At 57.8% G+C, this 27,809-nt stretch overlaps 1 protein-coding gene across 3 annotated transcripts in view; it reads right to left on the bottom strand.

The window, feature by feature from the left end:
• Positions 1-27,494, bottom strand: part of CARS1 (cysteinyl-tRNA synthetase 1) — a 47,798-nt gene extending 20,304 nt beyond the window's left edge. Inside the window, exons 1-9 of one of the 3 annotated variants that reach the window (XR_005837198.1) lie at positions 27,370-27,494; positions 17,965-18,213; positions 13,915-14,006; positions 13,140-13,228; positions 12,602-12,698; positions 12,128-12,226; positions 11,116-11,265; positions 1,855-1,995; positions 1,532-1,620 (exon numbers count right to left, since the gene is read on the bottom strand). Coding sequence is in view for 2 of the 3 variants with exons in the window: in XM_040639622.1 (XP_040495556.1) it covers positions 1,532-1,620; positions 1,855-1,995; positions 11,116-11,265; positions 12,128-12,226; positions 12,602-12,698; positions 13,140-13,228; positions 13,915-14,006; positions 17,965-18,213; positions 27,370-27,394 (1,031 nt within the window). In the remaining variant the exon portion in view is untranslated. The remainder of the gene's footprint in view (positions 1-1,531; positions 1,621-1,854; positions 1,996-11,115; positions 11,266-12,127; positions 12,227-12,601; positions 12,699-13,139; positions 13,229-13,914; positions 14,007-17,964; positions 18,214-27,369) is intronic. The other 2 variants (XM_040639622.1, XM_040639623.1) reach the window with 2 other exon arrangements.
• Positions 27,495-27,809: the final 315 nt, after the last annotated feature.

The following is a 27,809-nucleotide window of genomic DNA, read 5'->3' as shown; positions in this document are numbered from 1 at the left end:
ACTCTGTAGCTCCTGCCGGGGTCCTCGCCTCGGTGATGGCACGGTCCCACCAGGCCCTCTGGCTACGTTCTACCCACCTGCCCAGCCAAGGCTCTCTGCCCCCCAGGACACTCTGGATTATTCCAGCCCGGAACGATCGGCCTTCTCCCAGCCTGGCCTAGCCCACGGCACTCAGCTTGGCACACAACCTCGTGTTGCCCTGAGTGATTGTGTTGAGTGGGGCAGAGAGAGGAGGCGCGGTCACTTCCGGAGAACCCGTGCTGCTCCGGGCCCACGCCAGGAGCGCCACACTCTGCGCCTTGTTCAGTGGACACTCGTCTGCCCCACGAGGCGGGAAGCAATCTCTGAGAGCTGGGGCGCCGCGAACAGGAGCCGTGCGTGGTTTACACCACGTTTCCGTTTATGCATCCATTTCTTGGTGATTTCTCACCGTGCTCACTCTGGACACATGTCCCTTCGTGCGAGGACCAGAGACCAGGGCTGTGGCGGAGAGTGTGGAACCACAGCCGGTGAAGGGCCCTGAGGGAACACACTTGCCCCGGGGGGTGACTTGAGAACACGCGCTCTCACCGCCCACACGGCGAGGCCGACACCTCCAGACACCTGGCAGGTCCACACTCACCAGGCAAAGCCCCGTGCTCACGGTCTAAGCTGTGGGCACCCGGGTGGACGGCAGGCGGGTGCCCCCTACAGCACCCGCGTCGTGGCCACAGCCCGAGGCCCACCTGGCGGGGCTGGCCCCAGGCCCCGGGCTACACCACCAAGTCTGCTGGGGGCTCTGGGGGCAGGCTGGGCACAGCCAGCACCACCCTCTTGCTCTTCCTTGCTGCCTTGAACAAAGAGATGACACCTGCACGGCTGAACACTTGTTCGATGGTGGCCAACACCAAGGAAAGCCCGAGAGCTCTCTTACACAACCCTGAAGCTGCGGGCCCAGCGGCACGGAGCAAAGAGGCCTGCTGGGAAGTCAGCGTGCAAAGGCGTGCTGCTACGGGCAGGTCACGGGCTCGACCATGTCCTCCCCAGATCCGTCCGTACGGTCCTAGCCGCCAGCACCTCCCAACAGGAGTGTACTTGGAGACAGGGTCTTCCGAGAACTAAAGCAAGGTCATCAGGGTGAGCCCTAAACCAGCGTGACTCGTATGCAGCTGTCTGCATAGGAGGAAGACACGGGGACACAAAAGCAGCCCACGCAGCCCACGTGCAGAGTGACACATGTGAGAAGTCCACGGGACGGCCACCGTTTGCAAGCCAAGGGGAGGGGCCAGGACAGAGCCTTCCCTCCAGGCCCTCAGAGGAACCCGCCCCGCGGGCATGCTGGCAGCCACAGACATGTGCCATGTGGAGCTGTGAGCAAATCCGTTTCTGCTGCTTCAGCCGCCCGGCGTATGGACTTGCTGACGGCAGCGCCAAGCGCCCACACTCCCACTGGCTTCCCTGCTCCACATCGCCTCTCAGAGACAGAGAGCTGCCTTCCTTGGCAAACCTTCCCCTGAACGGTACCCCGGCCTGACAAGGGCCCTCAGCTCACCCGTAGCCATTGTCCACAATCTTCTGGACAAAGTTCACGATCTCCGGCACATACTCGCTAACTCGGGTTAAGACGTCTGGAGGGAGAACCTGTGGATGGCCAGAGAAGGTCCCAGTTCTTCCGCCTGAAACGCTGGCCTCAGACGAGCGCGCCCCAGGAAAGCAGCAGAAGCAGCAGTGCTAAGGGCTGGCCGAGAAGCCCCCGTGCCCTCGGCTCTCACTTAACTGCACTCGGCGTGCGATTAGGAAGACGGCCTGGCCGGTGTGAGGTCGTTCGGGCGCCGGGGCGCAGAGAGCAAGCACAGGCTCGGCGGCCGCACTTACGTTCAGGGCCTCCATGTCTCTGTGGAATTCCTCTTCCCAGAACTTGGGCAGTTGGGAGAAGATAGAATTGTCAGTGACCTCACTGCCGAGGGCGCAGTCCAGCCAGTCAGAGAGCAAGTCCTTCGCTTCTGCCAACAGCGCCTGAGGAGAAGGAAAGCGAACGTCCACACGTGTGTTCGCGTTTTAACAGGACCATCCTCGTGTCATCGGTCTGCGTTAATTGCAGCCTCGAATTCAAGGTGTGCGACGCAGAGCCCTGCTCCCCAAGGGGCTGCCGTCCCCGCGAGACCACGACGCGCCTGTGAGCGGCTCAGCACTGAAACGAACACCGGACCGTGGATGGGAGGCTGCCAGGCACGTTCAGAGAGCTCGCTGCTGCCAGTGTGCAGCAGGGCGTCCATGGCCAGGACGCTGGACATGCGTCAGGTGAGGGGTGGAGCGCCCTCCCAGAGGGAGGTGTCAAGGCCATGGCGCCCCGATAGTCAGGGGCCATCCAGCGAAGATGCCAGCCCCATGTCACGCACCACAACAGTGCAGTGCTGGTACGGACCTGTCCTGTCACCGCAGCACCCGTGTCACCTAGGAGAAATGTCCACCTGTGATATGATGTGTCACGGCCGCGGCCTGAGCCTTGCAGGCTGGGGGGACCCTGAGGTCTGGCTCTGGAGGAACCCGGGGTTTCCAGCATGTGCACCGGAGTAGTGAGGGACGTGAGGACAGGCAGGCAGTCTGTGGCCCACCTGCGGGGGCGAGAGGTCAAAGAAGGGGCAGAGGGAGAGAGTGCAGGGAAAGTGGATGTGGAAGACGCAGTGAGGACATGCGCGTGGGTGCATTTGTACGCACGACGCTGACAGGGAAGGGGCAGCTAGGGCGTTGCCACCAACAGCCCCCAGGTAGAACAGCCCTGCTAACTGCTTCTGGGCTGGTGAGCGGCGTGGGGGACCCTCAAGGACGCTCAGTCCAGAGGCGTGACACCCTGAAGACTGAGTCCCACACACGGCACGCGGGCCACCCCCAAGCCTGGCCACCGCACACCCTTCTGCTCAGTACCTCACATCTGGCTACTGAGAATAAACAACAAGGCAAAGAACAATCTGAAGGCGCAGAGCAGCGGCAGAGCCAGACGCGGCAGGGACGCCGCGGCTCTCAGCCCAGGGGTCTGGAACAACCAGGATGAGCCCGCTCGGGGCCACACTGCATCAGGCCGACCGCGGGCAAGAACAGACGGGCAAGGTGAGCAGACAGAAGTCCTAAGAAAACAGGAAGGAGACGCCAGAGATCGACGACACTGGGACGGAAATGAAGAACGTCTTCAATGGGGTCATCCATAGCGTGGACGCAGCTGACAGAAGAATCTCGGAGCCTGAGGTCAGCTGAAGAGAAACCTCCCAAATGGGAAAGCAGACGGCCCACCTCCTCAGGGACCCAACGAGACCCAGCGGACGGCCCGCGTTCAGACACCGAAAGAAACTCAGCAGAATGGCCAAGGACCACGACATAAGCACAAAAGAATAACAGGTGCTCGTGGGGACAATAGAGGGACAGGAGGAGGAAGGAGCAGAGAGGCATATGAACCCCACTGAATGAGAGCCCCCCGCTCCCAGAAGACCCTGAACCGGAGACACAGGAAGCTCAGGGAACCTCGGGCAGGACAGGACACCCAGACAATCCACAGGCAAGCTGCAGAAAATCCCAAAAGGAGTCCGAGGACAAGCACCTTGCCCATAGGGGAACAAGATTAGAACTGCACCCGATCCGTCCTCACAAAGCTTATCAGCAACAGACGTAGGGGATGCTTCAGTGTCGAGAGGAAACACTCGCCACCCTAGAACTCTGGACCCTGCAAGCTTATCCTTCAAAAGCAAAGGGAAACAAAGGCTCTCAGGCAAACAAAAATTGACGGAACTTGTTGCCAGTAGGCCTGCTTTGCAAGGTATGTGAAAAGAAGTCCTTTAGAGAGAACAAAAACAATAGAGGTCAGCAACTTGGGTCTGCACAGTGAGGGAGAGCATTGGAAAGAAGACGCAAAAGTAAAATGAAAACTTTTGTTTTTCCTTTTTTAAAGAAAGTATTTATGTATTGAGAGAGGGAGAGAGAGTGTGTGTGAATGTGAATGTGGAGGGGCAGAGGGAGAGAGACAGAACCTCAAGCAGACTCCCTGCTGAGCGTGGAGCCCATTGCGGGGCTCGAGCTCATGACCTTGAGACCATGACCTGAGCTGAAACCAAGAGTCAGATGATCACCCGGCTGAGCGACCCAGGCGCCCCAAAACTTCTAGTTTTTCTTCATCGATCTAACAGGTAACAGTTTGTTCAAAACGGTTAACAGGAGGAACGGATCAATCTGCATACTTATACACACACCTTATTCACACACAGCCCCCCCGCCCTGAGTTTACAGACAGGTAAGACGAACAACAGCAACAACATGAGGACAGGAAGCAGGACTAGATCCCTCTGTTATTGTGAAGCACCCCAGGACCACGCAGTAAAGCATCTTTGAAAGTGGACTGAAATTCGCTGTGAGTGTATATTGCAAACTCTAGAACAAACGCTAAAAAAAAACTCCAAAAGTATAACTGATGTGCCATAAGAGGAGAGAAAGTGGAACCATGTGAAATGCTCAATCCAAACCACCAAAGACAGAAATGGAGTGGAAGATGTAAACGGGAACAAGGAACACGGGCGGTAAATAGAGAACAATACACACAGAGGTTAGGAATCCAGCTGTCTCCGTGCCACTGGGAATGTCAGTGGTCTAAATGCACCAAATCAAAGAGTCAGGCAGATCAAACGTATAGATTAAAAGTAGATGGACAGAGACAAATGTACCATGCTATCACGAATCGAAATAAAGCAGGAGTAGCTGGTTTCACACAGAGCAGACTTCAAAGTGAGAAGAGTCATCAGGGATAAAGAAGAGCTTGGCGGAACAAAGGGGTCAGTTCTCCAAGACGGCGGTGCTTCCAGTGCATGGGCTCAACAGCAGGGCATCAAACTACACGAGACAAAAGCGAACAGAACTGCAAGGAGAAACAGATGAATCCGTGAAGGTAGTTGGGGGCTTCAATACCCTTCCCTCGGGCGTGGCCAGACCCAGCAGGCAGGAGATCAGTAAGGACACAGTTGACCCCAACTGCACCCTCAGTCAGCTGGGTCTGATGGACATCTATAGACCACCTGGTCCAACAGCGGCAGAACACACATTCTTCTCAAGCTCACATGGAATGTTCACCAACGCAGACCACAGGCTGGGCCATACAACACGCCTGAACAAATTCAAAAGAACAGAAATCATACATTGTGTCTGCTCTTGGACCACCGTGGAACTGAACTAGAAATCAGTAAGAGAGAGAACTGGAGAGTCCCTACAATGCATGGACATCAAACAACATGCTTCCAAAGAATAAACGGGTCAAAGCAGGTGCCTTGAGAAAAAATTAAGAATTTCTGAACTAAATGAAAATGAAAACAAATTTGTGAGATGCAGGAAAAGCAGTGCTTAGAAGAAGTCTGTAACATTGGGTGCAAAGATTAGAAAAAAGGTCTAAAATCAATCATCTAAGCTTCCACCTTAAGAAACTAGAAAAATAAGAACAAGTTAAATCCAAAATGGAAGAAAAGAAATAATAAAAATTAAAGCAGAAAACAAAAAATCAATAGAGAAAAATCAACAAAACCAGTAACTGGTTCTTTGAGAAAATGAATAAAATTGTTGAGCCTCTAGCCAGGCTACCTAAGAAAAAGGAGAGAGGCCAAAATACTAATACCCAAAACGAAAGAGGGACATCACTACAGACCTCACGGAACTTAAATCATAATAAAGAAATACTACACATAACTTTGTGCCCCCAAGTATGCTAACCTGGATTAACGGACCAATTCCTTGAAAGACACAAGGTACCAAAACTCACGCAAGATAATACAAACAGTCTGAACAAGCCCAGGAGCTATTAAAGATATTTAAACAATCATTTATAACTTTCCAAAACAGAAATCACCTGGCCCAGAGGGGTTCACTGGTGAATTTTACCAAACATTTAAGGAATAAATTAGTTTTTTTAGTTTTTCAGAAGACAGAAGCAGAGGGACTACCAACTCATTCTAGGAGGACAGCATTACCCTAATACCAAAAACAAAAACATTAGAGCCATTACAAGAACAGAAAACTACAGACCAATATCTCTCATTAACATAGATGCAAAAATCCTTAACAATATACTGGCAAATTAAATCCACAAAAGTCCGAAAAGAATTATATACCATGGCCAAGAGGGATTTATCACAGGTATGCGAGGCTGGTTCAACAGTATAAAATCAATTAATGTAAATCATTACATCAACAGACTAAAAAAATAAAATGCCATAATCACATAGATGCAAAAAAGAGCACATGACAAAATCCAATACCCGTTCGTGATAAAAACTCTCAGTAAACTAGGAATAGAGGTGAACTTCCTCAACTTGATAAAGAATATCTATAGAAGTCCTACAGCTAACATCATGCTTCATGGTGAGAAACTAGCTTTTTCCCATTAAGACCCCGAACGAGGCAAGGACGTTCCCTCTAGCCACCCCTTTCCCACCTCACACTGGACGTGCTTGCTCATGCAGTAAGACAAGAAAAGGAAACGAAAGGCATACTCACTGGGCAGGAAGATGTAAGACCGTATGCCAACAGATAACAAGGGGAATCTGACCAAGAAACATTTACACGAGCACGCCCCAAGATGAAACCCTTAGGTATAAATCTAATAAAACATGTGCAAGATCTACATGAGAAAAACTACAAAACTCTGATGAAAGAAATCAAGGAAGAACTAAGTCAACGGAAAGCTATTTCATTTTCACAAACAGGAGACTCAACATTGTCAAGATGTCAGTTCTTCCCAACGTGATCCGTGGATCCAGTGCAATCCCAGTCGAAATCCCAGCACAGTATTCCAGTGACGTCAACAAGTGGATTCTCAGTTTCTATGAAGGCAGAGACCCAAAAGAGCCAACTCGATACTGCAGAAGAACAAAGTTGGAGGACTGACACTGACTTCAAGGCGTCCTACAAAACTAGTCATCAGGACAGTGTGGTGTTGGCAAAAGAAAAGACAAACAGATCAAGGGCACAGAAGAGAGAGCCCAGAAACAGACCCACACAAACAGAGCCCCCGGTCCGTGACAGACGAACAGAGACCACTCAGTAGAGAAAACAAATAGGCTCTGTCAACAAGAGGTGCCAGAACAACTGGACGTCCACGTGCAGAACAATGCATCCAGACCCGATGTCTTCACCTTCCGGAGCATGACTCAAAGTGGATCACAGACCTAAGAGTGAAATGCAAAACTAGAAAACTAGAAGATCACCTAGGAGCAAACCTCCGTGAGCTCATGTGTGCCGACGGCTTCTCCGCTACAATGTGGACAGCACGATGCACAAGAGGAAGAGGTGGCGTGCTGGACTTCATCAAAATTAAAAATTTTTGCTCTGGGAAAGATTCAAGAAAACAAGACGAGCTACAGACTGGGAGAAAACACTTGCCAAAGACATATCTGATCAAGGACCATTGTCCAAAAAATACAAACTCAACAGTAAGAAAACAAACCACCTGATAAAAAATGGGCCAATGACCTGAACAGGCAGCACACCCAAGACACACAGACAGCAGAGAGGCACATGAGCAGATGCTCCACCCCCAGTGTCTGCGGGAAGCGCAAACCACAACTGTAAGACAGCACCACACATCTGTCAGGATGGCCCAAATACAAACACCGACAAAACACCTGACGCCGGGGAAACCCACAACCAAAGGAACGCCCATCACTGCCGGGGAGAATGCAACACGGTGCGGCTGCTCTGGAAGACGGTGCGTGGTTTCTTACAAAACGACACATACTCTTACTATATGACCCAGCAGTCATGCTCCTTGGCATTTACCCAAAGGAGCCAAAAACTTCTGTCCACACGAAAACCTGCACAAGGATGATCCCAGCAGCTTCTTCACAACTGCCTGAACTTGGAAGCAACAAAGACGCACTTCAGCACATGGAACAATGAGTGAGCTGCGGTCCCCCCAGATGATGGAGTATTACCTAGAACTGAAGGGAAAGGAGCTATCAAGCCATGAGAAGACATGGAAGACCCTAAAATGTATATTTAGTGACAAAAGCCAACTTGAGAAGGCCCCATACTATAGGATTCCAACTCTGTCACATTCTGGAAAGGGAAAACCATGGAGGCAGCAAAAAATCGGTGGTCTCTGGGGGCTGCGGGGAGGGAGGGATGAACAGGCAGAGCACAAAGGATGCTTAGGGCTGGGAGACTACTCTGCATGAGACGGTAGGGGTAGGGAGATATCATGACACATCTGTCTACACCCACAGAACGTACCCCCAAGAGAGGACCCAAGGTCAACCATGGGCTCTGGGTGAGGACGCTGTGTCCGTGCAGTTTCATCCATTGTAACCAACGGGCCAGGTGGGGAGGCCACTGAGAGTGGGGGAGGCTGCAGCAGGAGGGACGGGGCACAGCGGCAATCTCTGTACCTTCCTCTCAATCTTGCTGTGAACCTAGAACACTGCTCTAGAAACCAGGTCTTTAGAGAAAACAGATGAAACACAGAGAGTGAATGGAGTGGACCATCTGGTCTCGACGATGCTTCCACACAGTGTTTAAAATCCTGACAGTGTCTCCCCTGGGACCGGACAAGCTGAGAATTCAAAACATACCCAAAGAACAACAGTAGGACCAACAGGCCTGGACGTATTCCCTCAGACAGCGGAGTGACGCTCGCCCAGGGTGGGCGGTGTGACCAACAGAAGAGAACCGACAGACCCAGACGCAGAGCGGACACAGAACACAAAAATGCGAAGTCTGAAAACAAGGAGCTGATACATTTGACTGCAGTAAAATAGACCATTATTAAAGGAAGTGAAACAAAAAAACCCAGGAGATTGGGACAAAGTGCAACGCACTAAAATGACAAAGGACGAGCATCCAGGAGTAAGAATGCCTACAAACCCGTAAGGAAAAGACAGCTTGGTGGAAAATGGGGCAGAAGACGAGGGCTCAGACGAGAGCACCTCGTGAGAGATGGGAGAGAAGCGAATTCAAGCCGCCGTAATGACGGCATTACACACTAGTTTGTGTCCCGCTGACGACAGGAAAGAACCGGACAACCTGCAGTGCCTGTGGGCACCCACGTTCACGCGACACTGGGAACGTGTCTGCAGCAGCCGCTTGTGCACACGCTCAGGAAAGCGCTACTGTACCGCGGGCCCCACTGAGCGCCCGGGACCCCCAGGCCGCCCCCCTCCCCCGGTGGCGTCCGTGCAGACGGGTGGCTTACGAGGAAAGTCCACCGGCTCTCTCTGGAGTTGGCGCTGTGGCTGCGCCCGAGGCAGCCCCGGGCACCGAGGGTCCGACGGGCTCCCCGCGCACACACCTCTCCCACAGGCAGCCGCGTGTTTTCTGGTGGGGGAGAGTGTGCTGCGTGTCCCTTGTGCGTGGAGTCTCCCCCCGGCTGCATCCCCGAGACCCTGCAGATCTGAGGAAAACTACAGGCCGAGCACCATGTACCCTTCCGGAGATTCGCTGGATGCGTGGGTGGCCCTGGGGACTGGAGAATTACCCAGATTACCCAGGTACACACCGCACAGCCCGGCACCCCAGGTTTACAGCCTCAAGAAACTCCTGCAAATGCGTACCCAGAGATGGACAGAATGTAACTCACAGCTCATGCACAGAGCAGGGAAATGCACACCAAAACCACAACGGGATACAGCCTCACACTCGTCGGGAACAACAGACACAACCGTGCGGCAGGCATGCGGACAACTGCAATCGTGCTGCTGTGGAAAACAGCACGGCACTTCCTCTGGCTCCTGAAAATCCACCGGCCACACCGCCAGCACTTCCACTCTGACAGTCTCTGCACAGACGAACCCAGCGTAGGGACTGGAGCGGGTATCTGCACGTCCCCACTCGCAACTACGTTAGTCATTACAGCCCAAAGGTGGAAACAACACAACTGTCTGTCAGAGCCCGGCTCAAGAATGCACTACATGCGTCTGCCAGCACTACCTCGTCTGAGGAAGAAAGAACATGAGGACCACACCTGCCACAACCTGGAGGACATCGTACTGAGGGAAAGATACCAGTCATGAAAGGACAGACACCACAGGATTCCCCTGCTTGTGGTCCCTGGAGTCCCCGGATTCACGGAGGCAGAGTGGACAGTGGGTGCCGGGGGAGGGATGGGGACGGTGTCTCAGGGGGACAGAGTCTCTGTTTGAGAAGATGGAAAGTCCTGGAGACGAATGGTGGGGACGGCAGCACAATAACGTGAATGTGCTTAGTGCCCTGAGCTGTGCACCTAAAAATGGTTAACATGGTAAATTTTACAAACTGTATACTCTACTATACTTTTTAAAGGAAAGGGCATTAGTGGAACACTTAAGAAAAAATGCACATTGGCACTGTTGGTAACAAGGGAACATGACTGCCATCCGAGGAGAGGGAGAAACAGCTGGGCCCAGGACACCCACTGAAGGAAGGCCAGCTGCAATGCGGAGGCCCCACTCAGACACGCTGAGCGAACGTGCACGTCCCCAAGCCCGTGTATGCCAGACTCCTTCTCATTAAGCTCAGAACAAGCTGGCAATCTAAACTCAGTGAGGAGGAAAGGGAAAGGGAAGCCTGAGCCAGGCTGGGCTCTGGGAGCATCTCTTCCACCGCCTCCGGATGGACAGACAGCCCTGGCCACGTCTTTTCCGGAGTTTCTGGATTCCTGAGTGGTGAAGAGGGTGGCCAGCAGAGGGCGCTGGCGTGAAGGAGAAGGGCCACCGTGGCCAGGGCCGCCTCCAGGGGACAGACGGCCTCTCCCACGGGAAAGGCTGGCAGAGAGCCAGGCCCCCGGCACCCTGTACCCTCGTCCCGTCTGAGGGAGAACTTTTCCCGGGGGCAGAGAGCCGGCCCAGGGGGCCCCACAGCCCGGTGCCACCTCAACCTCACTCTGCTCTCTGCGCGGGTGCGCCACCGACAAACACCGGAGAGTCGTCTGGAAAACTCTGGAATGACCTGCCACACACATTCCAATGGGCCCTCAGTCCTGCGAGGACACGGTGTGGGGGTAGGCGGCAGGTGCGGGGCGGGAGGGCACTGGCCACCCCCTCCGCGCAGCCCCCGGCGCTGAAGCTCGGGCTTGAACCTGCGAGCAGCGAGCCACCCTAGCGCCACGGTGTGGCTGTGGCAGGTACGCAGAGCCCTCACCTCCTCACAGCCGTCGGCCACCGCTGCCGGGAGGTCGCTCTGCATAGCCCTCTCCAGAGGCTCTGCGGCCAGCTTCACCGCGTGCTGAATGCGTTCCAGCATCTGCTTTTTGTCGGGGTCCGTGGTCTCACGTAACTTGACTGAAAACAGCTGCAAGACAGGAAAGGGCAGACCCATCAGACGTGGCTCAGTACCGCCCCGCGCTCCCCAGGGCCCCTCGCTGGAGACGCGGGCTCCTCCCACTGCGCGTGCAAGAAAGAAGTCTGCGTCCCTAAGGGAGGGGGCCCAGTTTCCCCGACGGAGAGGCAAGGCCAGCAGGAGCGGACAGACCCTCAAGGCCCGCTCCTCACGCCGCCCCCCCGCCGCCTGGTTCTCTGATGTCATATGCTGTGCTCGGGGTCACGGGGGCATCACCTGGGGCCCGCCCCTGGTCGGCCTAAGACTGCTAAGCTCTAATTCCATTCCTAGCGTTTCTTCTAGAGACAGAACACATAAGCACACCAGTAATCACTACGGCAGCTACTGAAACAGCGATTCCTAGGACAGAGAACAGAATGACTTACTCTAACCTCACTCCAGTAATACAGTAATTCACAGCACTGTCATTCAAAACAAAGTATTAAATTGGAAAGAACTAATTTCTTCAAGGTTTGAAGATTTCCAGTACCCCCAATGCAAGCGGCTCGGCCCAGCGCCTGCGTCGCCCTGGGAAGTGCCGCGTGGCTGAGACCTCCACACGGAAGAGCCCGCAGGCCCGTTCAGAGCATTTTCAGAGCAAGCGTACGTCAGTGCCACCGTGACGGACACGGACACTCTCCCATCACGGCAGGCACAGCCCCGTCCAGGTGTGTCTCTCCTGGCCACTCTTCCTGGCGGCCAGGGGACCACATCGGTCAGAACTCCGGGGCCCGACGGAGCTGGCTTTAGTTGTGTGCACGCTGTGAAGCCCACCAAGGACGGCCGCCGCTCTAGGGGCAGTCAGGAGTCAAGGAGCAGACAGCGAGGGGCCCACCTTCAGGGCGGCGTGAACATCGTCCAGGAGCTGGGCTGCCGGCGGCTGCTTCTCCCGGTACTGCTCAAACAAGTAGTTCTGCCGGGCCCTCCTGATGATCTGGAAAGAGGAGACGGAACCTGGGGCTCGTGCCCCCACGCAGCAGGCCCGCGCCGAGGCTGCTCCTGTGACCGTGCTGGTCTTGAGGAAACGAGCTGCCCCCTCCCGGCCCTCCGTACGTCGCACCACACATGAGAGCACGCACGACCGCAGGCCGTGCCGCCACGAAGCACCACGGGCGTGCGGGTCTCTCACGGCATCTACACGTCTGAATACAGGATGTCATGTGTATATACCGCGATGCTCCCACACCGAGGGGCTTCGCACCGTGCGTATCAGGTCGAGACCTGAGCTGGCCGAAGCCCACCTTACTTCATCTACGAGCACCGCCTCCTCCCTGTCACCCGCTCTACTGACGACATGCGGGAGCCGTACCTTGTCGTCCACGTCTGTGATGTTCATGCAGTAGAAGACGTCGTAGCCGAAGTAGTCGCGCAGCACCCTCCGCAGGATGTCGAAGGAGATATAGGACCTAGAGCACGGGACACGCCTGTGCCGCCGCCGCCACACTCCCCGGCCCGCCGAGAGCCAGGGGAAGCCTTCCGCGGGCCTGCCCCCGGCCGGCTGCTGCCCCAATCTGGGGCCGGGAGCACCGTGGGGCCCGGCCAGCTCCGCACCTGGGCTCCCACCAGAGACGCGGGGTGGGGAAACCAAGGCACGCGGGCCAAAACGACGCCGGCCACGGGGCTGCAGGGCAGCGAGCTTGCGGCCCATGCGCGTTCTACAGCTTCTCCATCATCAGCACAGATTACTGATGGAATGAAAATGTTCATCTCAAAAACAGGAAGGAAAAGCCCAGGACGGATTTTCCTTTCAGATCTCAGACCTCTCTGGCAGAGCGGAGATCCCTGAGAGGCCGCGATGCTCCCTGTGGGACCCCCGGCCCACGCTGGGCGCCCGGCAGCGCTCCTACCTGGCGTGCCCCATGTGAGATGCGTCGTAGACGGTAGGCCCACAGCAGTACCACGTCACCTTTTTCCCATGCTGAGGTATAAACACGTCCTTTGTTAAGGATGAAAGAAAGACAATCACCAGGCACGTGAGAGACGCTGTACAGGCTGCCCAGACCAGCAACAAACAGCGTGGCTTGTTTACTCAAAATCCAACTAGAGCAATGTCGCTCTATTGACAAAGTCACAGGCGTCAGGGGCGGAGGAACTCAGTTACTCCGGATGGAATCCCCAAGACCCCCATCTCCCGGTCTGCCAATGTGCTCACTGATGGAATTCCAATCAGTCCACAGCTGGAGCCACGGGCCACGCTGAGCAGAACACACCAAGCAAACGCCATTCAACTGGGATCCAATCCTGCCTTCTTCTCAAAACCTGGTCGGCTCCCAACCACGCCAACCGGGTCCCCCGCTGTGCCCGTCTGCTCAGCGTGCGCTGTGACAACTGCTGCCACCATGTGTCCTCTCCAAAAGCAGGCCAGCACTTGGCCTGGCTCTGAGGGATGCGTGCTGGGGGCGCTCCAGGCCCACAAGCCCACAGGCAGGCTTCCCCGCTGTCAGGGGACAGCTCTGCCCTCCCCCAGGGGCCACGTGCAGAGTGCCTAGCGAGCATGGAGACATCTCCATTCCTGCCTGGACCAATCGCTGCAGAGCTCGCCATCGGACACCAGCTCGCGGCTCCGGAAGGGCGCGTTCGCCCCCCTCAGCGCCCCCTGCACCCCGCCGCACTCCCCCTTACCTTACTCCGGGTGAGGCTGTTGTAGAGACGGAGCTTGCATGGAGGAGACCCAGCCGGAGGAGACCACTGAGGCTGCTCCCGCCGGCCTTTACCTGCCAAGGCGGAGAGAACGCAAGTCACGCTGCACCCAGACACCTGGTCTTTACGACCAACGTTTTCTCAACGAATCGTGACACGGGGCTAAGCGGTGCGGGTCTCCGTCAGCATCACCCACGTCAAAGGCAATGGTGTGTCTATTTTGCTCTGCTCACAGTCTGTGTGGCAGTGGACCGCAGCACGGCTTGGGAACACCCGTGAGATGTGGTCACACCCACTGCATCCCCTGCTCCCCAAACCCAAGCCCTCTCGGCCGCTTACGGGCACCGTGGTGGACATGGCTGGCGGGCCAGGAGGGGGCACAGGCCCTGCACTGCCAGACTCCAATGCAGCGTGTAAGTGCGGGTGCCCTACCCTTTGTGGAGGCTTTGTGGGACACGGGCCACTTTCCAGAGCACTACAGGACTGGCCAAGCCACAACCAGCCCATGGCCCCAGAAACTCAGTAAGAACAGGCTCCAGCCCAGCCCCATCTCCATCAGATGGGGGCAAGCGAGTGGCCAGCTTCCCCTCAATTCTGGTCCCCACCCCCCACAACGCGCGGGTCACTCCGACTCAACTGGGACCGGACACTTCTGGCTTCTAGCTCCACACAGGTGCTTGACCAACTCTGGAACAGTGTGGGGTGGCTCTGTCCCTCGCTGCCTTCCAGGACCCGGTCCCCTCCCCAGCGCTATCTCGGGGGCTGCCCCTGCTGCTCCATGTGTCCCAGGCCCATGCTTCCAGCTGGACAGAGAGCGGTACTTATGCGGCCTGTGCCCTGAGAGCCCAAGGGGGGGCGCAGCTCCACCCTGGGCATCTAGCATCCTGCGCCTAGAGCCCACCTGTCCCTCCTAGCCCTCGCTCACAGTGCACAGGATGGGCCTATGGAAGCCTCCGCACTACCCGTCCCATCATCCCAAGCAGGCGTCTTGCAGCTCTCCTGTCCACTCCCCACCTCTGCAACTGCAAAGATTCTCTCTTGTGCTGGATGGCCTACTGAGACCCCCCCGCCCAGAGCCCCACTCGCTGCTTCCTGCTAGGAGTCACGGAGAAGTCAGTCCTGAGCTTGGCCATTTGTCCAAGGTGTCGCATCAGCCATACAGAGGCTGACTTAAGAGACAGGTGGAGGAGAGAGGAGGAGGAAGGCAGCTGCCGCGCGTGTGTCTGCATGAGCACGTGCGCAGGTGGGGAGGGGAGCAGGCAGACAGGGGAAGAGGCCGTCCGCGCTCCACAGGAGCTCCTGACTCTGGGTGATCGCCAGCAAACCGAGGCGGCCACAGACTCGGGGGCATCGGAAAGCCCACGCGCTCAACGAAACAGCGCTGCTTATCACCGAAGTCAGGTGCACGCCTTACAGGTTCACTTTAAGTGCCGCAAATGCCCCTGAAGGAAACTCTCAGTCTGGGACTCAGTGCGGCTCCGTCTGCCGTGCATGCCACCACACGTCTGCTCTCTCACTCAGACCCCATAACTCCCAAAACAGAGCCAACACGCCATCTGGGCTAAGCGGGGCCATCGGCCAAAGCTGCCACACACACTGATGTGAGCCAGAGGACCAGCCGCGCTCGTCCTGCACAGTGGGAAGGCTCGGGGCTCACAGCACAGAAGGCCCCTCCAAGAAGACAGAGGGCGGTAGGACGCAGCCAGAGGTGGAGCCTGGGGAGCCTGGCCACCCCCCAAAGGGCCACCGCTGTCACACAGCTGGTGGTAGGTTCGAGGGAATCTGGCAGATATCACCCAAGGACCCCTGACTTAATGAGGACATTTTTCTCTAGCGTTCCCTTACACTATCAACTGCGACGTGCCCATGCATGAACACGGCTCACTCAGGACAGCAGCCCACCTGCGACGCTCTACAGCTCCACGAGGCTAAGCCGAGTCTCTCCGCGCTTCACTCGCGCCTCTGCCGCGGCAGTCGCCACCCCGTGCATTAATTCTTTGTTTCAGTTTCTGCTTGAACTAATGAACACGTATCCATTCATCCAACACATACCCAGTCCCCCTCCAGGCCCTGTCCCGGGCACAGGGCCACTGCGCAGATACCAACCCCTGACCCAAAAGAAATGCACATGCCACTTATGGGCGCTATGCCCATCCCGCCACCGAGGGAGGAGAAACATTCCCCCAGGACACAGGGGTGTGGACCATGGGCAGAGACCGGTGCCACACTGTGCCGCTCCTATAGCCAAGGACCCTGAGCTTCCTACCTGGGGGCTGGGAGCCGCAGTGGCAAAGAGAGCCCCTGGCAGGAGGGGCAGCACTCCAAACACAGACACAGCAGGCAAGGCCCTGGCGGAATGGTCCCTCTGTGCCCGGGCCGTGGGGGAAGACTGATGGGACTGGGAGGAGGCAGGAGGAACAGGGGCCGCCCACGCCCCACTTTCTGTGCCTGAGAGCATGCCTCGGGGTTTGAGGCCCACAGCCACAGGGAGGGAGCAGTGACAAGCTGTCACAGGCGCTGGTAGGATGGACTTGGAGGGAGTAGGGACAGGGTGCCGGGGACTGGGGGACTGGGAGAGGTGGCGCTCGCGCCCAGGATAGGACGTCAGAGCCCTGAGACGGAGCAGCACTCAATTCCAGCAGCATCAAGGGGGCACTGCAGGTGCTCGGCTCCTGTCCTCCCAGGAATGCGGGAGACGGTTCTGCGACCAGCCCTGCTCGGAGGCCACCCACTGCCTTGGCCCGGGAACACAAGGGGACTTAGAGATGGAAGGAGTCAGGAAACGCTATGGGTGCCCCCCAGGGTGCATCTCTCCCCTGCCTCCAAGCCAGCCTAGCCTCATCAATGCACAAGGCAGCACACTGCCTCGAGTGGCCTTCCTCTGCACGGCTAAAAGGCACCTGCTCGTTCTCCCAACAAGGTCCTGGACGGAGCAGGAGCCAGGCCGCTGCCAAGGCTGGGAGCCCCAGATGCCCCCTTACCTCCACCCCTGGAGGCTGTGTCTTGGGAGCTGGGACCCAGGGGGACAACGTGGCACCTGATACCACGGACATCAGCAGGGTCACCGTACTAGATGCCCATGGAGGAGACAATGCACGCACGAAGCTCCCACCATGCGCTGGGAAAGGATTATCCAGAAAACCAAATCACACCCCACTCGGGGAGAACCAACGCCCCCACCTCCGCCTGTTACAGCACGGGACCCAGCCCAGCCCATAACAGCAGTGCAGGCGCTGGGCGATGCTCCCACCGCCTCACCTGAAGGAGTCTGGAAAAGCCCCCAGGAGGCTGCCCAGCCCGGCGAGGACAGCAGAGACAGCATGCAGCCTACCCCTCCCACGAAGCCACGTGAGTGCCCAAGCTGAGCTGCTCGAGGGCTTCAGGAGATTATGGAATGAGGTACCCAGGGGCTCATCACAGGAGAGAAACCACACAGGGCCTGAGCCCCTAAGACCTTCCAGAAGGACCCCTCAAATAACCGGTGTCACACTGTCACAGACACGCCAGCACCCCCAGGCTGGAGCTAAAGCTCAAAGCTGAGAAATGACTTTGTTCTGATTTTCAGATACTTCAATGTCAATTAACATTGCTTTAGGATGTCACCATTCTAAATCTGGCGGACACACACACCACAATGCATGGAAAGAATAAAGAAGCAGCCAATCAAATTGCAGCCAGGCCAGCAATTAGCTGAGAACACCAGGCTGGAGTCTGTGCCCAGGACCCCGCCAGACCCCCCGGGCGCATGCTCTCGCCATGGCTCTGCACCACGGCCCTGGGCAGCTCTGCTACAGCGGCCCCAGGCAGGCCTGATCCGTGAGGGCTGACTCCTTGGCAGTCTGTCCTAACCTCCACCCAGGGAGCACTGGTCGCCCTGCCAGACCACTTGCTTGCATGCGGTGCCGGGAGCAGCCCTGCGGGCTCCACTGGGCCCCTGCTGCCAACCAGCACCGCACACCTTCGGGGCCCTGACCTTGGGGGTGGCTGCCCACGGGAGAGGTGCTACCAGCTGGGGAACTCACTGCTACTCACTTGCTTGGCGCCCACAGGGCTCGCCTCTGCCGCAGGGGCCACCCAGGATCGCTTCTATGTGCCTGAACCACCGAGCCACGTGGAAGAGGCGCGTGTCAGCGGGAGGGGCCGAGAGCTGCCTGAACACGTCCACGTCTGCCTGGGACAGTGAGTACCCCCGGACATAGCTACGCGTGCTGAGGTGCTCGTTCAGGGCCTGCACCCTGGCCGCCTCGTCACTAATGCTCAGGATGGAGCTGTAGGCGGGAGCTGCAAAGACAGAGGCACACAGCATCAGTCAGGGGCCCGGCGGCTTCAGGCCGAGTCCAGACGCACGCAGGGCTTCGCTGGGTACAGCACGTCAGAAGCAGACCGGTGGCCGCCGGGGCTGGTGCGGGGCCCCGGGGAGTGATGAGCAGGGTTTCGAGTCACGGGACCGTTCTGGAACGGGACGATGGTGCTGGCTACACAGCACCGGGAGGGCGCAAGGAGGGCGTGCACTCTGAACGACTGCAACAGCGAACTTCACCTTCTGTGAACTCTACCTCGGCTAGCAAGGGAGGGGAGGAAAGCAACCCCCCAGGCCCACAGCCCCTTCTCTGCAGCAGCACACCTCCCGGTCCCTGCGGGAGCCGAGGGTGGGTGAGGACGCAGAACGCTCGGCCGAACCCCTGCACTGGCATGGTGTCCAGCAGCTGAAGGCCGTGTTTCTGGGAGGATCATGGCCGCTCAGAACACCTGCCGGCAGGCCCTGCCCGCCCTCCTTTGAGCAATCACTGAGAGGACTAGCATTTGTGAGTACACACCTCCTCCAACCCAGAGGGGACTCTCAGCGACCGGCAGGCCACGCCTCTGACATGGAATCATCAGGAAGGATGGGCCCCCTCTCCCGCCTCTGTGGGAGGACAGAACCCTACCAGCCAGCAGGCACAGCTGGCTGGAACGGCCTTGACACTCACCAGCCCTTAGTGATTTTCCACCTCCTCTGCGGTAGTGAGCTCTGCTCACCCTCCCACCCCCTTCTCTCCTGGGAGCCATCAACTGCCCCCCACTTCACGTCCCCGGTATCAGTCACGGGGTAAAACCTGTTCTTACCACACTAACTAATGTGCAGTTGTGTCTGTCTCTGGTTTGGGGGGCTCAGGGCCAGAAGCTGCCCCAACCTGAGCAGGAGGGGCACAGATGTAGACCCACCCCGAAACAGGGAGGCAGGCGCCAGGCTGGGGCACTAAGCCAAAGACCCTTTGGTTTCGGGAAGGAGCCTGGTACCCCAGCCCGTGAGTCTGACTGAGCTGCACCTAAGCCTTGGTTATCCTCGTTCGTTTTTTTCCCTTAATTTTCTGAGCAAACCATGGAAAAAGGACCAATGCTCATTCAATTCCACAGACACGCTCTTGGCCCGGGACCCACGTAGAGTGGGAAAGTACGAGCCCGCCCCCCCTCTTTGCCAGGCGCACCTGCCCTTCTGAGCTAGCTGCCCAACACCACAAGGTCACTGGGTCACCGTGCCTGACCCGCAGCAAGGACAGCTCCAGACAGGGAGGGGACGTGGCCCTACACGGCCACACTCCACCTTCTCTTGCCCTCATCGTCCCCGTTCCTGTGTGGCTGCCTGGCACAGGGGCAGGAAAATCACCCAAGCACCCATCCAAGTCCTGAGAGCAGACAGCAGAGCACGTGTGTGGGGAGCCTGCGTACACAAAGGCCTTTCTGCACTTGCTTCCACCGCAGGCTGGGCCCACCGCAGACTTCCCGGACACAGTGCCGTCAGCGAGGATGAGGTGGAATGAACCGGCAGAAGGATGAAAGCCCGCAGCATCTTCCAAGTGGCTGGTATGCAACATGGCCTGCTTCTCGGGGATGTCCTGAACCCCCAAGCTCTTCATGCATAGGAAAGGGAGGGCACCCAGGGGAAAAGTCCTCCTTGAGCCCTCAAATGAATGCTGTGCTTAAAACACAGGCTTTCCCCAAAGCCCACGTGCTTGCTTCTCCCGCACACCCCCAGGAGGGCTCTGGCTCACCTGACCCCATCTGATAGGCCACCCACTCCCGCAGCCACACCATTCTGTCTCGACTGGGGTCCTGCCCCTCACGAACAACCCTCAGGAATACGCACAGCCAAGCTGCTGGATAGGCCAGGAACCCCACCTGCACACACGTCCAGAATGCAGCCCTAGTCACCACGGCTGCCACACAGGGGCCTGGCCCATCATCTCTGGGATGCAGGCTCCCCCACAGGCAGCCCGGCTGGCCCAACACAGAGGCCAGAGTGGCCTGCTGAAAGACACATCACCCCTCCTCATCCTCCAGACCGCCCCCACCTCACAGGGACCCCCCTCCAACTTCAGCCCCTGCTCACTCCACAAGAGCACAGCCTGTTCTTCTCGGGGTCGCTCATCCCACCGTCCCCTGCCTGCCTGGAATGTTCCTCCAGACACGGCCGGGCTCCCGCCCTTACTCAGGGCTCTGTTGGGTGTCATCTTTCCATCAGGTCTCCCTGGATGCTGTTCCAACCAGAGCCTGGACCCCCTTCCTGCTTTCTCTTTGTCCTCACGCCACTTCTTTAGGTCTGCCCCACACCCCACTTTATTCACTCAGCATATACCTTCAGCATCTAAAACTAAGCTCGGAACATTCTAGACACTCACCACATTCGCTGCGTGAATGGGTGAGCAAGCAGAATGGGAGCCCTGCCTGTGAGGGGCTGGGGGTCACCCACGGTGTCAGGGCCTCAGAGGCACCCTCCCAGGACGCAACGCACCCGTCCACGCCAGCACACGGCAGCAACCAGACTTCCGCCGGGCTGAATCTAAAGCAGCTGTGAACAAAGGCTTGCCCAGCCAGAGCCCTGCGGCCCAGAGGTGCGCACCCACAGGGGGCGCTGCTTTCGTTCACTCTGGACCTACAAGGAGAACAAGCCACTTTCCACATCCACTCTTGGAATTGTCAAAGGAGGCAAAGAGAGACCCGGAACCTCCCCCTGCCCCACCACCAGCAGGTAGCTCTGAGGACCCAGCCCGAGGGCTCTTGGGGAGTGGCCCCACGTCCCTAGGCCCCACGTCCCTGTTGCTCAGATTCTGTCTGAGACCAGGAAGAAAGTTCCAGGGGCGTCTGCGCCTCCCGCTCTCCTATAGAGGGGCCTGCCCTTGTGACCCAGCCTCACAGCCCCAGGGGGGAGTCGGGCTGGAGGTGAAATCCAGGGGGAAGGGAGGCCGTGCCTGCCTGAGAGCTCCGGGAGCCTAACTCTAAGTACGTATCAGGCTTCTTGAACATTTTCTGCATAGCGCCTTCCTCCCAGGGGCCTTCTACTTCACCTGGCAACGCGCCCCCGACAGCTCAGTGGCCGGTCAGGTGGCTGCTGGCACACTCCTCTCACAGTGAAGAAAATTAAGTCCAGGAAGATCAAGGGGAGAACGTGCCAGTGATGCGGGCAGAGCCGGGGCCGGGCCGGTCTCCTGAGGTCCGCCGTCCTTCCCGCGCCGACCCTCCGCACCCCTCTCCCGTGTCCGATGCAGCTACCTGCGCCCACCCCTCACCCCCAGAGCAAGCAGACAGGGACACACTCCTCTCGCTCAGAATGTGTTCTGGTGAACAAAGCAGACCGCCCGGGCCGTGCTGCACGCCGACAGCGGCCAGCCCTGAGGAGCGGGCTTGCTGCTGATTGGTATTATGTCCCTCTTTTTTTTCCACGTGTCTTCCAATAAGCATATGCTATTTTTAAAACAAGAACAACAGGTCAAACGTCCTACCCACCACGCTGGCTTTAAAGCACTGGTGAGGGACTTAGAGAACCCCTGCTGCAGGGCAGTGGCTGCGTGAGGCACCGTGCCGTGGCAGCGCTGGGGCCCGGTGCTGGGGTCCGGTCCTGGGGCTCTGTGCTGGGGTTCTGTGCCGGGGGCCCGGCGCCGGGGCTCTGCGCCGGGTTCCGGCACCAGGGCCTTGGCGCTCGGGCTCAGTGCTGGGGTCCGGTCCTGGGACTCTATGCCGGGGTTCTGCGCCGGGGCCTCGGCTCTGGGGCTCAGTGCTGGGGCTCCGGGTCTCCTCTCCACCTCCATAAAACAGGCTCAGAACAACACACACCTCATAAAAGCTGCTGCGTCTCAGTGAAATTATACTTGCAAACATTTAAACTACCGCCTGGCACACAGCCAGCCCCCAGTCGGCTTGCCACTTATTACACTTGCCCCTGTGTTATTATTAAAATGGCCCGAGAGAGTTCATCCAGAGACCACACACACATTGAAAATCTACCGTCCGGAGCAGCCTAGGCCATCACAAGAAGGATCTTCTCGGGATGGGCAGGTGCGGTGCCCAGGGAGCACGGCGAGATGAGAGGCTTCCAGGCTGCGGGACACAGACAGTCACTGAGCTCACCGCAGGCTGCCCTGAAGCGTGTCTTGAGGAAACCAACAGAAACGAGGTCAGCTGTGAAGTGGTCATGGGTTTTGGCCAGACTGCGGTCTGGCTATCAGCCCCGGTGTGAGATACGACGGGCCGGTGGTGAGGAGCCTCACGTGTGGCGGTGGCCCTCGCTGAGGCGGTGGCAGGCACTGCTGCACACGCCAGACGCCCGCTCCGCGTCCGTGTGGAGGGGATGCCTGCCAGCAGGGCACATGGCAGTGCCACTCAGACACACACCGAGGGAGGGACACCTACTGATCATGGGACGTCACTATGAGACTGACCGGTATCCGGTTTCTCCAATTTAAACAGCCGAAGCCCTTATAAAACATTTCCCAAGATCACACAAACAAAAAACCAGGCAATCTCTCAGCACAGCTATCGAACCAAAACCCACATGAAATGAACCGCGGTCCTGCCGGAACTGAGCGCATCACCTCTCCTTCTCCTTGGTCCCTTGTTGCCAGCATTTCAACCTGCTACTGTCTTCCTCCTCTGCTCCAGGCCCAGTGCACCTGCCGGGCCCACTGGAGCCCCACAGAATCAGAACCTGGGGGGGTGAGGTGGGCCCGCAGTGGGTACCTACACCAGCTCCCGGGGGGCCCTGTGCTAAGAGCCCCAGGCAGCCTGCTCTGAGGGCAGACCCCTCACAGCAGGCTTGCCTTCCTCATAAGCTCCCAGGCCAGGTCTGTCTGTGTTTCGAAGACCAGCCTGGGCTCAGGGGGGTCAGCACCCCTCACCCATTCCCAGGCACTGCATACATGGCTAAAGACCACTCTGGGCCTTACCCTGCAGGGCTCCACGCACCCAGCCCTACAAACCGCGCCCCTCCTGCAAACACTCCTCTGGCTCCCCTCGTGGCCCTCCTGCAGCCCCTCCTCCTGGCCCCGCCCATACCGTTTCCTGAAAGGGATGATCAGCTACCCAAGTGGCTCTCAGAAAGGGGACTGGACAGGGCTTCCCGAATGTATCCCTTCTCCACATAGAATATCAGAGAGCAGAGAGGCGTGTGCCCCCCCGCTCTCCACCACCTGGGGGAATGCCACCCTCGCCCAGAGCCCAGGGTGTCCTCCCACAGGCCAAGGGCTCCTGATGCCTCCTCTGCCCACCTCTCCTGAGCACCAGCCTCTCAAGGCGGGTACCACTCATCCATGGGTGTCCCTAGGCATCGTGCCTTGCCCCCCAGACCTAGGCACAGGTCCCAGGGAGTGGCATGTCCATCGTCCCCTACGGAGCTAAAGCTTGGGTGCTTGTCTCTTACCCCCGCATCACCCACCCCCAGCAGCAGCCCTGGTGCCCGAGCCTGCCCGCCTCTCATGCCATCGCTGCCACTGCTGCCACTGTCGTCCTGCTCCACCTGCGTGTGGGGGAGGGGCAGGTGACCTTTCCAAAACCCAAAGACCTAAACACCAAGACGTGCTCAAGGCCCTTGCAGACCCAGCCCTGCGACCTATCTCCAGCCCTCCTCTGCCCCCTGGCCTCAGGAACTTGCGGGAAAGCAGTGCTCTCTGCCAGGAACACCCACTCCTCTTTCTTCCTCAGGGCTCAGCCTCCACCCCTGTTGGGATATGGCCGACCCCTCCCTTCCTCAGGAGCAGAGTGCTGGGGGCTCCCTGGCCCCAGTCCTCCATCTCTGGGCTCTGGGCCTGGCCAGCAGACCAGTGCCCACTGCTGCTACTTGCAGGTCTGGCCCGGTGGAGCCGCCTCTGTGGCTCCCCACACTCCCATCCTGCCAGTGGGATGCGCAGCAGAGAAGGAGCCGCCGAGGTTCTGTCAGCGTGTAGTCCCAGAGCCCGGACTCAACAACCTCACAGTTCTCGGCCCACCAAGCAGTGCATGCTCTGGGACAGGACCGAGGCGGGAGGCCCTCTGTTCCAGCCCACCCCGACACTGACCCGTCCTATGGTCTGGCCCTTCACTGCTGTAACCCGCCTCCCTGCTGGACGGCCAGCCCAGGAGCAGCTGGGCGATCGCCCTCGTGTGTGGTCAGACCTCCGGCACCCAGCACCGCCGAGTAAAGCAGGTGCTCAATGTATATTCCGCGAGGAAACATGAACTATCTAAGTAAATCTTTGGGAACTGCTCAGTGACACTTCTCCACTGAAACAGAAGATAGGATGCTCTCCCCTGGATTTTCATTCTTTCATGTCTTTCACAGACCTCTCATGAGAATCGCAGTCTGCCGCTAATGAGAGGGCAGCTGGACGGCACCAGCGTCACCGCGACGCTGAAATGGCTTAATCTCTACCCCAAGGGCACCATCTCTTACGACTCTCAAATAAAAGTAAATACTCGGAAACATGGAAACATGAGTTCATAGATAAGCAAATATTTGTATTCTGTAAGTACGTATGCTTCAGTTTTCTTCGGGACACACAGCAACACGTATTGGCTTTATCTTGTGTGCCCTCACACACACTCTGGACTGGGGGCCCTAGCTGTTCTTCTGCACGGAATCATTCAGATTATCAGCAAAGGCAGTGCACGATGGTGGCTAAGAGCTCCGCTGCGGTCAAACTGGCAGGGCTGGAAGCCAGGCGCGGCCTCTGGCGAGCTGTGTGACCCTGCACAAATCACACAACTTCTCAGAGCAGCAGGATTCTCGCCTAGACAAGCAGATAAGAGCAGTACCAAGCACAAGGGTTATTCTCAGGATGAAAGGCCACACAGATGTATTCAGACCACTGCCTGGAAGAGACACGCTGAGAAAAGCGCCAGCTATACGATGGTGACAAAGACCCTCTGACTTACACGGCACGGAGAGTTAAACGGCAAGTCTGACACAAAGCCACCAAAGACTGCCTGGACCCTGCAGGGCAAGGCCTCTGAGAGGCGCTCCATACACCTAGGCGTCCTCAGGGATGAGACCTTTCTAAAGCAAGCGGAACCTGCAATGGGACGCTCGCCTTTGAGCAGCAAAGGGGAAGCTGCAAACCCGGTGTCATCACAGGGAACCAGCCGTTCTGAATCTACTTAAGAAAGAGCTGAAATGGGAAGAATATTCTAAATGAGGACCTCCTTGCAAAGCCTGGGGAGGGCACCTGGGTGGCTCAGTCGGTTGGGTTGAGCGTCTGCCTCAGCTCAGGTCATGATCCCAAGTCCTGGGATTGGAGTCCTGGAATGGAGCTCCATGTTGGGCTCCCTGCTCAGCAGAGAGTCTGCTTTTCTGCCCCTTTCCTGGCTCATGTGCACTCACTCTCTCTCTCTTGCTCACTATCTCTCAAATAAATAAATAAAATCTTAAAAAAAAAAAAAAAAAGCCTGGGGAGATAGTCACTTTTGACTAATCCAACCTTCGGAATAAAAAATTTTCAGAAACTGGAAACCAAGCATGTCCACAACTCTAGTATCCACACACACAGCCTTTCCTATTTGCTTTCATTTCCTGGTTCCTCAGGGGATTATCACAGGTTCTCAACCTTGGAGGAAGCCTAGGGACAGGGGGGGGGGGGGGCGAGCAGTAAAGGACGAGCAGGCACGCTGTGCCCTGGGCCCAAGCACTGGCTGGGAAGTACTGCCCTAAGGTACAGGACTAAAAAAAAAAAAAAAAAAAAAAAAAATGTATCAGCTGTCCAGACATCCTGCGGGCTTAATTCCAATCTATAGATCAATCTCCAAAAACAGGCCAACTCTTACGAAGGCTCTAAAAACCTGACCTTCTAAAAAAATCAAAAGAAACAACCAACATGTCATTTTTGTTCACAAATGAAGCAAAACCATATTTGCATTAAAAAAAAAAAAAAAGAACAGAGAAACAAGCTCCAGGTCTCAACCCAGACACACAGCATCTGTCCTGTGCCAGGTGCTGCTCTAAATCCTTTCCAAGGGATGACCCCCTAAGGGTCCACATCCTCTGAGGTGGCATGCTCGATCCCTCTGTGCCGTGAGAAAGGGGCAGAGCTGGGAGCCCAGGCCGACCACACCGGCTCTGGAGTCAGGGCTGTGAACATGCTGCTGTTTTACTGGAGTCTGGGTGGACTTCTCAGGGCCACCTGGCCCTAAGGCAGGTGGGGATAGTGCTGGAATCCTGGCACACCTGTCGGGTGAGGTACAGCGAGCCTGGATGTGGGTGCTGGTGTGGGACGGCAGCCCGTCATGAGGGTGCCTCCCACATCACAGGGTTCCCCAGGTGGTCAGAGCTCCCCACTTGGAAGCCCAGAACACTCAGGAGCAGAGAGGACACACACAGCCTGAAGTATGGGCAGGCCGACACACTCGAAGGTCATGTTCACCAGCCAAGAGCAGAAAAACCCTCCTCAATTTCTGCAATGCAAAGTTTGCTCCAGACTTAGGAATCCCGGTGACAATCTCTGGTCTTGCCTGCTTGCGGGACTGTGGGAAAAGATCCACTGCTCTTCCCAGGCCTGCCTGCGGACCCGCTGGTCCACGCGCTGGTGACATCAGAGCCCCAGGTGGGCAGAGCTGCTCCCGGAACCTCCCAGGCGGCAGGCAGTAAAGTGCGGTAATAACGCTCTGACCAAGCAGAGCCCAATGGCCACTGTCTGTAGAGCCCCAGATGAAAGCCTTCGTAAAACCCGAAGCCTTTCATGTGTGTGTCTGCGTACCCCGGCTTCTTCCGCCCACCCCCGGCTTGCTGCCAGGCTGGACGCCAACTGAAACAACCCGGGGCACCGCCTGTCCCAGAGTACAGCTGGGGTCAGGAGGGGGCGAGGTCCCGCCCAGGAACCAGCTAAGGGAAACGCGGGGTAGCGCCCCGGGGCGGGGCGGCAGAGGACCCCGGCAGAGCCCAAGGAGGCTGAGGAGGGGGTGGCCGCGGCACCGCCCGGAGCCGAGTGGCGTCCCGGCGAGGCGTGGGCAGCGCAGGCCCAGGCCGGGGGTCCCGGGGTGGGTCAACGCCCGCCAGGCCGCCCCGGGAACCCGCCGAACCCCCAGGACCAGGGTCATCGCTCGCCCGGCGCGGAGACCAACCGCCCCCCAGGCCCGGGGTCATTTTATGCCCGCCCCGGGGAGCCGCCGAACACCCAGGCCCGGGGTCGTCCCACCTGCCCTGCGGCGAGCACTCACCCTGCTCCCCAGAGGCACCTGACATCTTAGAAATTCCAAACCAGCGGACGCGGTGCCAGCTTCCAAGAATCTGATGCAACCACCGCCCCGGAAGTCCCGCCCAGCGCCCAGCCAGACTTCCGGGACACGCCCGGTCGCCAGGCAACCACCGCGGACTCGGGACTCCCCCGCCTCGGTGCGTGCTGGGAGTTGTAGTTTTCAGTGCTCCGCGCGCAGCTTCCTGGACCAACCCGGGGGGTCACAAGTTCCTTGTCCCAAGCTAGGAGACCCAGGGCCCGCCCGGGCGCGGGGCGCGGGGCGCGGGGTGCGGTGCCGGTGTGGGCGTGTGTGGTGTGTGTGGGAGACAGGCATCAAAGACAGAGCTCACGCATGCCTGTTTAAGTGAGCATTGCACCAAGGGGCACGGGGACAAGACCTAGCCCAACCCCAGGCCAGGCCCG

Source organism: Ursus maritimus, unplaced genomic scaffold (genome assembly GCF_017311325.1).
Source record: "Ursus maritimus isolate PB19 unplaced genomic scaffold, ASM1731132v1 scaffold_23, whole genome shotgun sequence".
Taxonomy (NCBI): domain Eukaryota; kingdom Metazoa; phylum Chordata; class Mammalia; order Carnivora; family Ursidae; genus Ursus; species Ursus maritimus.
This window is presented reverse-complemented; position numbering and strand designations above follow the sequence as displayed.